The sequence below is a fragment of the Macrotis lagotis genome, chromosome 3 (genome assembly GCF_037893015.1).
Source record: "Macrotis lagotis isolate mMagLag1 chromosome 3, bilby.v1.9.chrom.fasta, whole genome shotgun sequence".
In the NCBI taxonomy this organism is placed as follows: Eukaryota; Metazoa; Chordata; class Mammalia; order Peramelemorphia; family Peramelidae; genus Macrotis; species Macrotis lagotis.
The window spans coordinates 145,148,419-145,164,575 of NC_133660.1; the positions used below are offsets into that span (position 1 = coordinate 145,148,419).

The following is a 16,157-nucleotide window of genomic DNA, read 5'->3' on the forward strand; positions in this document are numbered from 1 at the left end:
CTTGAGTTTCATTTCAAAAGAAGAGAAGGATTCCATGAAGGTGAATAGGAAAAGCATTCCAGATGCAAGGGATAGGGGTAGGAGAAAGAGACAAAGAAAAGGGGGTGGAGAAGAGAGAGGGATATCCAGTGAGACCAGTCTTGGCCCTAAGGGGGTTTTGCCTTAACCTTCAAGGGTCATATTCAGGCTCTCAAATCTATCTGTTTTATGTCACCTCAGAAGCAACACAATGTGAGGAAAGTCACAAAACTATGACAAACAAAACCAAGAGGACATTAGAGCTGGAAGAGACCTTATCAACCTCCTTGTAGATGAAGTGAGTTATTCCAGCCTCAGATAGTTGGGAGCAAAGCCAAAGTGTCCTGACTGGAGGGCTCTCTCCCTATACCACCCTGCCTTATTTAACTGGGGTTTCATTTCAAGTGGTTTGCCAACTGACTGGCTGTGGGACGTTGAGCAGATCACTCAGGCCAACACGGAGTTCAGTTTAGAAAGAGAACTGGACAAGACGTTTTCTTGTGATTTTGTCCATTTTGAAGCAGGTGATTCTATTTTTCGAAAAGTAAGGCTAGAAGGAAGCTCAAGGAGAAAGGACACCTGCAAAAACATAAGGCCCAAAAAAGTCCCCTGAGAAGGACTGGAAAATGAAACATGAAATCTAAAACAAGAAATCTAAACTTCTTTCCCTCTGCATCCCACTGCTTTGTATTTACATAATGTTGTATAATTCTCAAAGCACTCAGCACTTCTTTTGACTTGAGCAACTCTGAACTTTCTGATCTTGAAGTTCATACAAGCCTTGGCTTACTCATTTGACAGAGTAGAAAACTAAAGCTGAGAGAGATTTAAGTGAGCCACTTTTATAAATAACTAGGTATAGATTTGAACCCAGGGCCTGCTGCTAACTAGTTCTAAGACATTTTGGGCTTGTCCCTTGACTTCTCTAAGAATCCCATTCTTCACTTGCAAGATGATTTAATTCCTCCTCAGTTTTATCCCCCCACCCCCACCCCACTGTCATGTCACACAGTCCTCCTGAGACAGGGAGCAGAGAGCCAAAACACAGGCACGGTGTCCTCCGGGCCAGGAGGCTAAGCTAGAGCAGTAAATAGCACTGATAAGGAGTCGACTCTCCAAGGCTATAAACCAAAACCAAGCTGCTGATGTGTATGAATGGAGATGGTTTCCATAGCAGGAGGTCCCCAGCATGGATGAAATCTCAGGTCAGCCAGCAGTCCTGTCCTCTCTTCCCTTACATTTAAAACTTCCAAGCTAAACCATCCCAAGCATGGGGTGAGGTTTATTTTTCTTCCCCAGGACTCACACAACACCGAGGATTCCCACATTAGGCTGGCCTTGTGGGATGTTTTAACATCACAGTTTGGGATAATATCAATACGGTCATTCTAAGCTTAGACCTGGACTGCTTGCTCTATTCAGTAATCAGTGATGGAGGAGTATTCCAAAGCACCTAACTACACATCTCTCTTCCCACTGGTATGTTTAAAAAGGATAAGAAAAGGAAAACTAATTTTCAAGAGAGATAAAATGTAGAGGGAAAGAGGAGGAAAGAATGGTAGGTGGGGGAGGGCTGGGAGAAGAGAAACATGCACATGCACACAGAGGAAAGGGACCACTCTGCCTCTTGATCGTTGAGCGGATCAGTCCTAAAGCCTGAGAGATTATCAGAAGTCATCACCAAGTGAGCAGCCCCCAAGCGATCACAGAGCACCTCCTCCAATGAGACATAACTGACAATTTTGTGACCCAAGATAGTGAGTAAACAAAAATGCCTGTTCTTGAATAGGGTGTCCCTTCACTTGCCTTTATAAGAAAAAACACCCTTTATTTATTCACTTTGGGTTAGCAAGCATGAGAACTTTCCGTCTGACTTGAGGCAGAGACCTTCCTCCTGTGCTGCCTCCTTAGAAGGCAAGCCACCTGAGAGCAGGGACTGTCTTACTTTTGCTATCTGTACTGCCCCAGTGCCATAGTATTGTCAAGGGCTTTGCCAGAAGTAAATCACTGAATAAATGCTTCATTCATTCATTCATTCATTCATTCCTTCATGTTCCTCATACATCCTCAATGGCTAAGTTCCCAAAGAAAGGCCAAATTCTTCTGCCTGTTGCTTGATGCCACCCCCTCCCTTTTGAGTTCTACCGGAAGCAGTACGGTGCTGTGGAAAGAACACTAGATCTGGCACCAAAGCAGGCCTTTGGGAATCATTTCAGCATTTTGGGCTCAGGGTGCTTGTCTGTGGAAGGAAAGAGTTGGGCCGGATGACCCTTCCAACTCTTCCAAATCTCTAATGCTGGGCAAAATAAGCCAACCCTGAAGCCAGAAGGATCTGGGGTTCAAGTCTTGCCTTTAATATACCTTACGTGACCCCAGGACAGTCACTTATTCTCTGTTTCCCCTAAGGAAATGGGCTGCAAGAAGCAGGGATGTCAGAGGGGCCCCGGACAACAAGGCAGCGGCTCCACCTGGGTCACACGGGGACGAAGACACCTCGCTGCTCCACCCCTCCCCGTTCCCAGGTAGGAGGGGCCCCGCTCTTCTCTGCTCCCCACATACCAGGGGCACAGTGCCAGGCTGGCTGCACACAGCATGGTGGGCCTACAGAGCTCATGGATGGAGCCTCTTCTCCGCCCTCCCGGGGCTCCCACTGGGGAGGGTCCTCAAGCCGGGGGCCCGACCACGGGGTGCTCCTTAAGGGGCAGGTCTGCGGCTCCCGCGTCAGGGAGGTCACCCACGGGCCCAATTCCTGGGTTTCCTCATTACCCCAACCAACAACCTGGCTCCAAGGCGACCACAGCTGCAAGGCCCCGGGATGGCCACGCTGCCTCCTGGGTGCCCACCACGCCGCCTCCTGGGTGCCCACCACACCGCCTCCTGGGTGCCCACGTTACAATGTAACCTGAGGCTCCCCAAGCCCGGGCACCGCAGGCTCGTACCTGGTGGACGCAGATGTTGCACTTGTCGCAGAAGACCATCTCGTTGCCGTCCTCCCCGTCCGGGGACTGACACACGTCGCAGACCACGTCCTCGTCGTACTCGATCCCCAGCCCCTCCTCGGTCTCGATGGCGTGGTTCATGTTGTCGTAGCAGCGCTGCTCGAACTCCTCCAGCACCCGCTCCATGGTGTACTCGTCCAGCTCCGGCATTCCTGGGGGAGCCAGAGAGCGCCAGGCCTAAGGCCGGGGCACAAATGCAGGATGCCACAGCGGGGGTGCCCCAGGGGCAGCCGTCCCATGCGAAAAGGCGGCTTCCACTGCCAGAGCCGCCAGGCGTGACCATGGCTGCCCAGGCTGGGCCTGAGGGGGACCCCCACCCCAGGAACGGAGGCTGGGGGGCCCAGGCATGAAGGCAAGGCCCCTGCGCATTCTAGTGGCTGCATTTCAATACTAAGGACCATCATCACTTAGCTAGGACTTAAAGCGCACCTCCGAACAGCTAAGAACTTTAAAAAAATTTTTTTTTAATTATTTTATTGTAAAGATGTCAAACACGTTTCTGCTAAGAATTTTTAATAAAGATTGTCTCATTTGATCTTCACCACAACCCTGCAAGGCAGATGCTATTCTTATCTCCATTTTACAGCTGGGGAAATTAAGGCCGCTTAACTAAGGTGTCTGGGGTTGGATTTGATTTGATTTCTGAAAAACAAGAATGATCTCAGAGCCTCATAACAAGCCTTCTAGGTATGCTATGATCCCATTTTAAAGATGAGAAAACTGAAACTCAGGGGTTAGGTGACTTGTCATGATCATAGTCGAGTAGTAGCAATTATAAAGCAGTCTTAAGGTTGCCAAGAGCTTTATCTAAGCCAACTGACACAGTCCTAGTCAGACTGGCAGGAGGATTGGAACACAGCTCTTTTCCACTCCAAATACTACCACTAATCCTTCAGTGTGGAAGAGGAACATAACTGAGCCATCAAATAACGGGAGGCCTGAGGTTCACAATTTTATTTATTGTAGTGAGGGTCAGGCTGTGCAAGGTATCCTTCGCCTTTACCAGAATGGTTTCATCCCAGGGCCTTTAGGAAAAAGGACTATTGGAGATGGTCTGGATTTGTCTGCATTTGGCATTTAAAGCTCCTCATCAACCTGCCCTGCCCCTCCTTTCCAGATTTCTTCTATCCTGGTCCCCTCCACATCCTCTTCTATCCCTTATCCTCACGTAAGCCATTCCGTCTCCTAACTTCATCCCTCGCACTCTCAAAATCCCACCTTCCAGGAGCAGCCTTTCCCAGTCACCCTTAATGCCAATGCCTTACTTCTGCTCATCATTTCTAGCCTATCCTACATAAATTTTATTTGGATACAGCTGTTTGAACATTGTCTCCCCTGTGTGACTGTGAGCTCCTTTAGAGTATAGGGAATGTTTTATTTTTTGCTTTTTTCAGTATACCCTTTACTTAACAAAATACCTTCGAATACAGTAGGCACTTAATAAATTGGTGATGTGAATCGTCCTGAATTCACACCCAGAATCTTACAATTAATCAAGCACATTCCCCCCTTAACCTTCATCTGCAAAATGGGTATAATAATGCTTGCTCACATCTAATTCACAAGGATGTTGTAGGAATCAAGGACAGAAGAGGTTTAGATCCCTCAAACTGCCATAGTAATGGTGAATTATATTTACTTTTAAGATACTGAGGCTTCTAATTAGCTATAATATAATTTTCAAATCCCTTAGCCAATCCCAAAATGGGCACTGCCAACTTGGTTTCAGAAGCAAATATCCCATTAGGCTCCATGCTAGATTATTGACCCAAGTATTCTGAAAATACTTGGTTGGCCTCAGCAGTAAATTTACTGACAGCATCCTTAGAAATGTGCATAGACCCGCTGTCAAATCCAAGGCTGTTGTTATCTCAAGGACCTTAGAACACTGACCTGACTTCAATGGCTGGATATCATGAAAGAATCCAAGGGAGAAGCAGGGTGAGCCCCAACAAACTATTCAGGAGTTGGTGTTTACAATCCTTCTCACATCATGTTTCAACATGGCAAGGGCACTTCAGACCCACATTCTGCCTATGAGTTTTCAAGTCACCACTTTGAAAGCATAAACCTTCTCTCTATAATTAATATTTATGACAGTAGTCTAATCATGATGAAAACAAAAGTCTCTAGGCATGTGTGGTCAGTGCTAAACAGGAAGACTGCTGGGCATTCAACAGTATGTATAAGCCTGATGAATTCCTGTGGTCTTTTTTAAAGTCATCCACAAAAGTACCTCTGTGTCCTCAGGAGACCAATACAAGACACCAGGAGGCATCTGGGCACCCTCAGCTGTCCCATACAAAGTTAACCCATAGTCAAGAAAGGGCCACTCCCCGATGGCTCATGAAAGGGACAGAGCTCTGAACAGGTGAAATGTGTGCTGAGATTCGCCTGCACTGGCTGGATTCTAACAGATAACCTGCTCAATTCAGGCCCAAACCTTTGAGAATAAAAGCATCATAGGGTTCATGACAGTGAGAGACCTTAGAAGACATCTAGCTTATTTCTTATTTCTATAGAGGAGGGAGCTGAAAAACAGAGAGGCTGGCTTGCCCATGGTCACAATAACCTTCAGGAATGGAGTTTGAGCTGGGGTCATTGGTCCCAAAGCTAACCCTGCATGAATCAGCCCATCAAGGGTCTCCAACAGAGAGCTCCATGGGCTGAGGCCTCCAGGGGAACATTAAAGAAGACAAACAATCTGAGCTGCTCCTTGGAGAATGAATAGGTCATCCCCAAATGAGTGAACAGAAGTGAAGAGGGCATTCCAGGCAGGGACCAGTGCCTAAACAAAGACATCGAGGCAGGAATAGGTGTATTTCCCATTTTGGGAAAATATTTCCTGAGATGATGAATTTGGCTGAGTTCATCATGTGTCTGTTTGACTTCAGTTGCACTGGCTTTGAATTTTGTTATCTTTTATTATCCTTGCCAATTTGATATTATCAAGGAAAAATCTTAGTGGTTTTTAATTAGCATTTCTCTGATCATTACAGATTTTTGACCTTCCCCCCCACACACACACACAGTTATTGACAATTTGTATATGTTTCAAGTACAGCCTGTTTCTATCCTTTCTATCCTTCACTGAAAAGGGGGGGGGGGGGCACTCCATTTGAAATTAGAGAATATAGGCTTGAATCATCCTAGCTCCATCTTATATCTATCACTTGGGAAAACATCATTTCTCCTCTCTGAGGCTGTTTTCCTCAATTGTAAAATAGAGTCAGAAAGATCTAGGTTCAAATTCTGAAACTTTCTTATTTAGCATGAACAAGTCATTCACAGGGTTCCTCTCAAAGCCTCAGTTTCCTTATCTGCAAAATGGAAATAACTGTAGGGCTACCTTCTTAAGCTGTGGCAAGGCTCAAATGAGACAGAGGAAGTAAAATGCTTAGCAAATTCTAAAACCCTCTATGAATTAGGTTTTTTTTTATTTTATTCCAGCAATAATTCTCTGATCTTATTATCTAAATAGCAATGTGAAGAATAAGGCTAGAGAAAAAAAGTTGGGACTAGTTTGTCCTGGGTCTCAATTGCTACACTAAAGCCTTTAACTTCATCCGGTGCATGATGAGAGCTCTCTTCACTCTCTTACCCTCTTAGAGTAAGTTAGGTTTCCCCTATTTGTCTTCAGTCAAGAGAAAACTTGGGGCAGGGGGTAGTACATAGCATCTCACCCATCTCCTTGAACTCCTCATTGGTCAGTTCCAGCCACGCAGTGTCCATGTCATTGAGGTCATAGCGACACACACTATCTGCCAATGTACGGATGTCTACATAGCCCAACTCTGGTGGTTCCGAGCCCGAGGAGAGGATGTATTTCCTTGGCCTGATGAACATGAGGGCTTTCTCCTCAGACATCACTCTGAGAAACAGAGAGTTAAAATTAATTAATGGCTAAAAAGAAGCAATTATCTACTGCTACTTCATGATCCAGCCTAGAAGGCTCATGAGTTTAGGTATTATACCTTCTAGAACATTAAAGATCCCCTACACTAATAACAGACAAGTTGTCAAACTACACACACACACACACACACACACACCCCCTAACGTACACACACTCACACCTAGAATCTCCAGCACCTAATGGCATGAATCAGATGCCCCATGGTAGAGGGATAGAGGGTCAACCTTAGAATCAAGTAAAAGGGGGTTCAAGTCCCACCTCTGAAACAAACTCACTATGGAATTCATGGAAAAGTCACTGACCCTCTGAGGACCCCCAAGCAATTCATTTAACTCTGTAATTATAGGTGTATGCTGATCTTCATCAGATGAGGGAATTTCCACAACAGAAATATAGAGTAGTGGACAGTAGAGAACTGGAGTCAGGGAAAATCCAATTTTGAATCATACCTCAAATACACTATCAACTATATAACTTTGGAAAAGAAATTTGGTTTTTCTGAGTCTCGGTTTCCTTATCCCTCAGTTTTCCTCAGTCTTCTATGTTTTGTATGTATTCCTCTTCGATGTCTTTGCTTAGCACTGGTCCCCTAATGCCCTCTTTATTCTATTCACTCATCCGGGGGACAATCCATTCATTCCCCAAGGAGCAGCTCAGATTATTAGTTTTCCCTAAAATAAAAACATTCACCTCCAAAGAGAGGTTAAAGAGTTCAAATGAGGTAATGTACCTAAAATGTGCAGCAAGCTTTTTAAAAGCGTATTAGTGATCTTTAAAAGTACTACGTGCATGTTTGCTGATATTCCTAATGTTATTGCTGCTTCTACTAATATCACTAACACTACCACTACCACCACCACCACCACCACCACCACCACCACCACCACCACCACCACCACCACTACTACTACTACCAGCACTACTAATACTACAATGACACCACCAATCTGGACCAAAGGAAATGTTTTCGTAATTTAAAACCAAGATCAGAGATAGTTGAGGTTTCCAAACCAAAAACAGCGGATACAACCTGTGTAACCAGTTCACCTGATCATCATTACCAGTAATTGTAATGCCTCCCTTATACCTCCCCTTCCTCCCTCCCTCTTCTCAGTCCCCCCCCCCAATCCCTTCCTCACACACAAAGAGGCAGCTTAAACTCTACCACATCTTCAAAGAAACACTGAAACCTGAGTTTCAAAAGATCAAAGGGAACCCTAAACTAATTCTTATTATTCCTACCTGCTATCCCAGTCAGGACCCATTAGAACCAGTCTGTCTTACTAAATAGGACACTGGATTTTTGGAATGGTGCAGAAAGCTGCAGTAGTGATGAGTTCAAAGCATAAAGGCTACAAAGACATGGAAGAACACTGGGAAGTCAGGGGAAGGAAACTGGCATGGGGTGGGGGGGGACAAAAACAAAAAAAATCCCAGATATTTTGTATTTGCAATATGATATGATCAAACTTCAAATCCTAGAGAAATGGCAAGGTATCATCACTTGGGAAGCCCTAAAGGACAAAGATGTGAGCTCCAGTCATCTTTACTGAATCAAAAAGCCCCACACACAGAATGGATTCCCAATAAACATTTGTGGAGAAGACAGACAGATCTCTTCAATGGTTAGAAACGACTCTAGAGCATGCTCAACAGAAGGCAGGAGTGGATGAGTAAGACTACTACTGGAGTCCAAAAAAAAGTCAAAGTCTCTAAAACACTGATGATTTTTGCATTCAAGGTCCACTATGTGTCAGTCGATCCTGCTAGTTCCAGACCATGAGCAATTAGACTGAAAATTAAAAGAGATTAAGAGACCACCATTTTACAGATAAGTAAACTGAAACCAGAAAAGTTAAGAAATTTGCCTAATATTACATAAGTTGCAAGTAGAAAATGAGTGGCTGTCTCAATTTTGTCCTCTAGGGGGAATGGGGGGGGGGGGGTCATGGAAAGGGCATCTGGACTAGAAGATCTCTAGTCTCTTGCAGTTCCAAATTCATGATCCTTTAGGATCCATTTTTAGCAGTTCAGATATCTCCAAGTTGCCCAAAGCATACTAGATGTATTTCCATCAATGCTAAAAATATTCAAGTCCGCAGAGCAGAATGTTTTCTCCATATATTGTAAGATGGTTAAACAAGAGAGTCCTATTTCAGAAACACACAATGATGAATGTTTGGAGTTGAAATGGACCTCAGAGACCATGTAAGTCTAATCTAAGAAAAGAAATTCCTACTATAACATATCCCACCAACCTCCACCTGAATATTTCAAGGAGTAAGGGAACCTCCTAAAGCAGTTCCTTCTACTTTTGGATAGCACTAATCATTACAACATTTTGTCTTATATAAAACTTCTATTTATCTCTTTTCAGCTTCCATACGATGCCCTTGTTTCTTCCCTCTGGTGTCAAATTAGAAAGACTCCACTATTAAAAGTTTAGATCAAAGACTGAGCCTAGTATTTCTACCTGCTGTGTCCAAAACCTGCATTTTCTTTTTCCAGAACCTTGCTCAAAATCAAGTTATAAATAAATGAATGGATGAATAGAATGAATAAAATAAATACTACTCCTCGTTCCATGATTCCTAAACTTGGGTACTGAACACCTGGCCAGGCACCTGTTCAGCCTTTCTGCTGCCCAGGAGAATGAGAAACAGGAGGCATGAGTGATCATCAAGGGCTTTGCTTTCTACTTCTCTTAGGCTTCTGTAAGCCCCTCCGAGGGAACCCAACTCTTCCTGTTGAGCCTTTTAAATAGACATTCTGCTAACAGAGAGCAATGAGATCTCCTTTAGCAGCTCTGTGGTCTTATAGATGTGTATACAACTTCAAGGGGGGTTAATTACAACCCGTTCAACTCTATCCACATTGAGCCCAAGTAATCCAAGATTGAAACCTTTCACTCCAGGTGGCAGAAATATTGTAGTGGGGGGGGGGGGGGGGGGGGGGGGGGGGGGGACAGGACCAGGACAGATGGTTAAGAAACAGTTACAGTGCCCACTATCTTTAAGGAATAACAATAGGCCCTGAAGATGAGCCTACAACATCAAAAAACAAGTCCTTATTATCATGGTGCTTACAATTTAAAAGAGAATTTAAGAAACTCTGCATAAGAAAGTATGGTGCAAGAGAGTTCCTGATAAGAAAATGTTTTGAGAAAATTTGAGAATATGGGAGGCTGGGGGGAGGAAAGGGGAGACAGAGACAGAGAGAGAGAGAGAGAGAGAGAGAGAGAGAGAGAGAGAGATGTGGGGAGAGGGAGAGGAGGGGAAGGGAAGAAGGGAGAGAAATTAAACATTTACTAATGTGCTAGATATACAAAGTCATGCAAGTAAATTAATTCTTGTGCTCCAAAAGCTTACATTCTAATGGAGGAATGCAGCACCTAAAGGGGAGCTAGAAATCCAGGATCAGTGGTCCCCAACTCCTTTTAAGATCAATTAGTCCCACAAATCCTCTTACCCAATAGTAGTTTTGTTTACCCAAAGGTCATGTTAAGCGAAAGCCTGGTCAAAAGGGACAGGGTGGACAAGAGAATGATGGTGAATTTAGAGCTGAAGAGTCCGCAGAATCTTAAAGGCAGAGCCAGCTCCTAGCAAAGACTGAGTCTCAGGTACGTCAGCCCTAAAGGCTGCTGCTGCTGAATGGGGAGGAAGGTCATAGGAAGGTAACGAGAAGTCCTAAGATCAACGCAGAATTAGTATCCACTTCAGGAGGCAGGAAGGAGACTAACAATCTCAAGAGAGACCCTAAGCAACACCTGAGCAGTAGGCAAGAGAGGTCCTTCCCTCATCAGGGAACCCTAGACTCACTTCAAAGGACCTGGATTCAAATTTAAGCTCTGACATCTACTAGTTGTAAGATGCTGAACAAGTCACTTTGTCTCTGAATGAATTTCTTTATGAACAAAATGGATGGGGGCGGGTAGTGATTCTCAGGTTCTTTCCATCTTTGGATAACTAGATTCTCTCAGTCAAAAAATATGGCACAGTAAGCCAATGGGCAAATTGGTACCATCTCTCTTTGGATGAGTGAGAGAGTTTGAATCTCCACTTAAATGGGTAATGAATGTATGAATAAATAAGTAAGCCAATAGAAGGAAGCAGGATGTTCAGATTTTACCTTGTCATTATCATTAATAGGTAAACTTTACAAATAACTTTTCCTTCATACCCAGGTTCTCTCCTCTCCACCTCCCATTCCAATCCCTCAAGCTTTCCCCTATTTACCTCTGAAAGTAGGACAAACCAGAACAGGAATCAGAGAGCTCCTATATCTGAGAGGAAAACCAGACTGTCCTTGATTCCCAAAATTTCTTCCCTACCAATGACTTTCATGTTCCCATCCTAGAATGAGAGTCGATTGGAATATAGGAACATAAAATTAGAAAGACCAGGAAAGGACTGAGAGGTTTTCTAATATAATCTGCTCATTTAATAATGAATAAATCGTAACGGTTTGTGCAAGGTCACACAGGAAGGAAAGGGCAGAGCAGGATTCAAAGCCAGCTCCAATCTCCAAATGTAGGACTCTTACCACAATACAATACTGAAAGCAACTCAAAGAATGTTGTCCCTGATGAAGGACTCCCTCTACCAATGCCTGTTAGTCCCTTCACTGCAAATTCAGTTGGAGAAAGTTGCCTAGAGAAGTCTGTCTTGCCCAGGTCACAAAGCCAGTGTGTGACAAAGACATGACTTGAACCTAGGTCTTCTTGGATATAAGGTCACTTCATTGGCCACTACATCTCACCTGTCTGGCATATAATGGGTATTTATTTCATTGAACTGCAGATGAAGAAGCATCTAGCATGTCTCCAAAATTTCCCTTCTGCAGTTGTAAGGAATTCATAGAACTTCAAAGCAGATAAATGGAGGGAAAAAAAATCTTTGCAACAAATTTCTTTGATAAAAGTGTCCTTTCTAAGTTAGACAGAGAACAGATTAAAATTTAAAAGAATAAAAGTTGTGTCTAGACATATTGAGGAACACTATTGTTCTATTAGAAACCAGGAGGGATGGGAATTCAGAGGAGCCTGGAAAGATTTGCATGAACTGACGCTGAGTGAGATGAGCAGAACCAGAAGAACACTGTATACCCTAATAGCAACATGGTAGGGTGATGATCAACCTTAATGAATTTGCTCATTCCATCAGTGCAACAATCAGGGACAATTTCAGGGTATCTGTGAGGGAGAATACCATCTATATCCAAAGAAAGAATTGTGGAGTTTAAACAAAGACAAAAGACTTACCTTTAATTTAAAAAAAAAAAAAGGTATCTTAATATGTAAATTTGCTGTCTCTTATATTTTATTTTTCCTTAAGGATATGACTTCCTCTCTCAAAACATATTCAATTTTGATCACTGTAGAGCATGGAAACAATGTAAAGAGAATCAGACTGCCTTTCTGTGGGGGGTGCGGGGGAGGGAAGCAAGATTGGGGGGGAAAATTGTAAAATTCAAAAAGCAATTAAAAAAGAATAAAAGCTGATCGCCAGTTCATAAACAGTCAAAAGATGCGAATAAGTACTTTTCAGTGGGAAAAAATCCAAGCTATTAATAACCATTTAAAAAATATTTAAATCACTACTGAAGAAATGAAAATTAAAACAATTCTGGGATACTACCTCAGATCCATCAGATTGGCAAAGATAACAAAAAAAGTAAAATTCAAATACTAGAAGGCCTGTGAAAAAACAGATACATTTATTGTACTACTGGTAGAGATGTGAATTAGTCCAACAATTCTAGAAACCAATTTGGAACTATGTACCAAAAGTTATTAGTTTTGTATACTCTTCAACCCAGCAAAACAAAATTAAATCTATACTTTAAAAAGATAGAATAAAAAAGAAAATGATCCATATGTATAAAAATATTTATAGCAACGATTTTTGTGATCACCAAATAAAATAAATGGAAACTAATAGGGTACCCAACAATTGCAGAACAAATGAATTATAATATATGAAACTATACACACACACACACACACACACACACATTATATACATAGGATACCTGGATATACATGCATATATATGACACTATATGTTTCATAATATATAACATTTTATAAATATACATACGTATGTATATATGTACATATAAATATGTAATACAACAGAATACTACTTATTATGCCATAGAAAGGAAAAAGGGCAGTTTCAGAGAAACTTGGGAAGATTTGCATGAACTGATATAGAGTGGAATGAGTGAACCTGAAAAACAATTTATACATTATAGTAAAGACAAAGAACTTTGAAAGATTTTAGAACTCTGACTGATGCAATGGCTGACCATAGTTCTACAGGACCCAAGTCAAAAGATACTACTGACCCCAGATGTGAAACTGCACTGGGAGTGAAAATTGAGACTTTTTTTTTAACCAATCTCCCCCAGGAAGGGAATTTGTTTTTCTTGACTCTATATGTTTACAACAGGGATTTTCTTTTTCTTTCTTTCAGGAATTGTGAGGTGTGGAGGGGTATGAGGAAGGAGGGAATTAAGACGATCTTTGACCTTAAGAAATACAATTTAATTTTTTAAAAATTCCTTCCAAAAAAAAAGAAAAAAGTTCCTGAAGACAGAAATCCTGGACAGGTACAGGTGGAAAATCCAGCCCAGAGGACAATAGAACTCAGCAGAATGATTCCCTGTCCCCAAAAATGTATGCCTACTGCATTTCTCTTTCACTCCTATATTCCAGTAGAATCAGTACTCTACAATTTCAATATTTATTCCCAATGGCTCTTAGAACCACAGCTCCCCAAAAGATGTAGGGGAGGAAGGAGGGGGAAGGAGAGGAAAAGGTATTTTTAATGGTGTATAGTTTTCTACCTGGCCACAGGTTCTGGTATGGTCCCTGGGCTTACTGGCACCTGGACCCCCTTCTCCCACTCCTGCCTCCAAGGGTCTGCCAACACATAATATTCATCTGGGTTCAGTTGGTAGGAGTCATGAAGCTTCATCGCTGTGATCAGGTCTGTCCTGAACACCTGCAAAGGGAGAGAAAGAAACGCTGACATTTGATATTTATATTTCCTGTTCACAGGAGCTTCTTGCTCCAAGGAGACCATGCAGGTGACAAGGTCTCTGTAGCCACATAAAAGCAATCTGAACTATTCCAGGAGAGACCTTTAACTTGACACCCATTCAACTCTGCTCAGGCTAGACAGGAGGGGACTAACAACTGTGTTCAGAACTCCCTGATCCCTGGGCTGTCCTCTAACCCCACAGCCTCCCTCTGCTCAAACACAGGGGTATGTCTAGAGAAACACCAACACACTCCCCAACAACAGCCACATTCCCCAAAAGCTTCCCCAAAAGGACTCTCTCCTTGCTTTGAGGAATTGGGGAAAGTATGCAAATGGAAACCCCTAGAAGAAGGTCATTAAATTTAGGATGTTCTAAAGGCAAATGTTTACAAACTTAAAATTCATTTCAAAGCTCAAAACAACACCTCTCCAAACTCTGTGGAATCCTGAGGATCTCCTAAAGCCCCAGCCTCTCCTCTCAGAACAGTCATCCCTCAGCACCTCTTGTTATGGTCCCAACATGTTGATTGCCTGTCAAGGATCGAGTATCTGTCTATCTATCCATCCATTCATCTATCGATCCATCTATCTATCATCCGTGTCTCTATTCTATCATCTATCAATTTGTCCATCTAGTCACCCATCCATCCACCTACTTACACCTATTCATCCATCCATCCATCCATCCATTTGTCTGTCTCTACCTACTCACCTACCTATCCATCCATCTTATCAATCTGTCTGTCTACCTACCTATCCATTCTTCCATTCATCCTCCTACTTATCCATCCATCTGTCTGTCTGTCTGTCTGACTGATTGACCTCTCTCTCTCTACATAGCCTCAGACAGCCTTGTAAACCTAGACAGTCAGTGTTATCCTTTCTGAGTGTGCTTCCTCATCTGTAAAATGAGGATAATAATGGCATCAGTTCACAAAATTCTAGGTAAAGTGCTCTGCAAATCATATCAGCTCATGAGCCATCCCAGGATGAATGACCAGGCAAAAGTTAGTGTTAGCTGGGACTAGGAAGGAATCTAGTTCTGGAAATTCAGCCAGAAGGGAGGCTATAAATGACAGGCTCCCAGAGTCATAGCTTGTCTTGGCTATAGCTTGCTAAGCCAGAGATAGACATGAAATTCAGCAAAAATTTGCTAGGTGACACACCTTCTCCCTGTGAGATACGAATTGCATGGGAGAAGCACCTAAGGAGCCCTGGGAAGTAAATATTTGACCAAAGCAAAACAAAGCCACAAGAGTAGCAAGGGTGCCCCCTGCCAAGAGAGCTCCTGCACTTCCCATCTCAGGTCAAAGGAAGCCAGCCCCAGGAAACCAAAACTTCAAGAACAGCTCCCGGGCAGACTCAACCATCTGGGGTACTGAAAATAAATGTCTGGCCCCTGACCTGGAGCCAAACGGCAGCCACAGAAGCAGAAGGGCTAGGTCCCCCCTCCCCCCCACAGCCTGCTTCCCTCCCAACAGTCCCTCAGGGTCCTGGGGCTGGCATGGCCTTACAAGGGCCGTGCAAAAGCTCTGACCTTGGCAATGAGACTGGCCAGAAGCTGCGTTTGGCTCTGGAGGAAGGCATGCATCTGTAAACTCCGCTTTCTGTTGACACAAGTCCCAAGCCACAAAGCAGGACTCTCTGCCTGGGACAAGGAGGGCTCTCTTTCTTAGCTTCTCCAAGTCCACGTCAGGCACATGCTAAAAGGCCTCACAGCTGACCCATTTTCAAGGACTCATTTTGGCCCAGAACAAACAAAGATCACCAGAATAAAAGTTTAAGGCAGCATTCCAAAGAGAGAGAAAGTGAGAGAGAGAGAGAGAGAGAGAGAGAGAGAGAGAGAGAGAGAGAGAGAGAGAGACCACTCCCTTCCCTCTTTCATTCCCCTACCCCCCAACCCCCTCCCAACATCAAACTGATGCCAACATCAAACTGAGGAGCAGCCAACAGCTGTCTACAGAAGCATCACAGGGTGAGGTAACAGGTAAGGGAAGCGGTCCTCATGCCCCAGGGCATCTGGCAGCTCCCCGAGCTTGCCCTGGCCCCCACAGAGTGGCTGATGGACAGTTCCCAACCCCCATCTCCATCCATCTGCAGGCAGAAATGACATTTGAGGCAAGTCCTGCGGACTCACTCACTACACGTCTCCCAACTGGGAGGAGTCAGGCCAAAGGG

General features: G+C 43.6%; 1 protein-coding gene across 6 annotated transcripts in view; it reads right to left on the bottom strand.

The window, feature by feature from the left end:
• Positions 1-16,157, bottom strand: part of JADE1 (jade family PHD finger 1) — an 81,438-nt gene that overhangs the window by 27,457 nt on the left and 37,824 nt on the right. For all 6 annotated transcript variants that reach the window (XM_074229304.1, XM_074229299.1, XM_074229300.1 and 3 more), the window contains 3 exons: positions 13,783-13,940; positions 6,701-6,888; positions 2,958-3,169 (listed from right to left, as the gene is read on the bottom strand). In XM_074229304.1, coding sequence (XP_074085405.1) covers positions 2,958-3,169; positions 6,701-6,888; positions 13,783-13,940 — 558 coding nt within the window. The remainder of the gene's footprint in view (positions 1-2,957; positions 3,170-6,700; positions 6,889-13,782; positions 13,941-16,157) is intronic.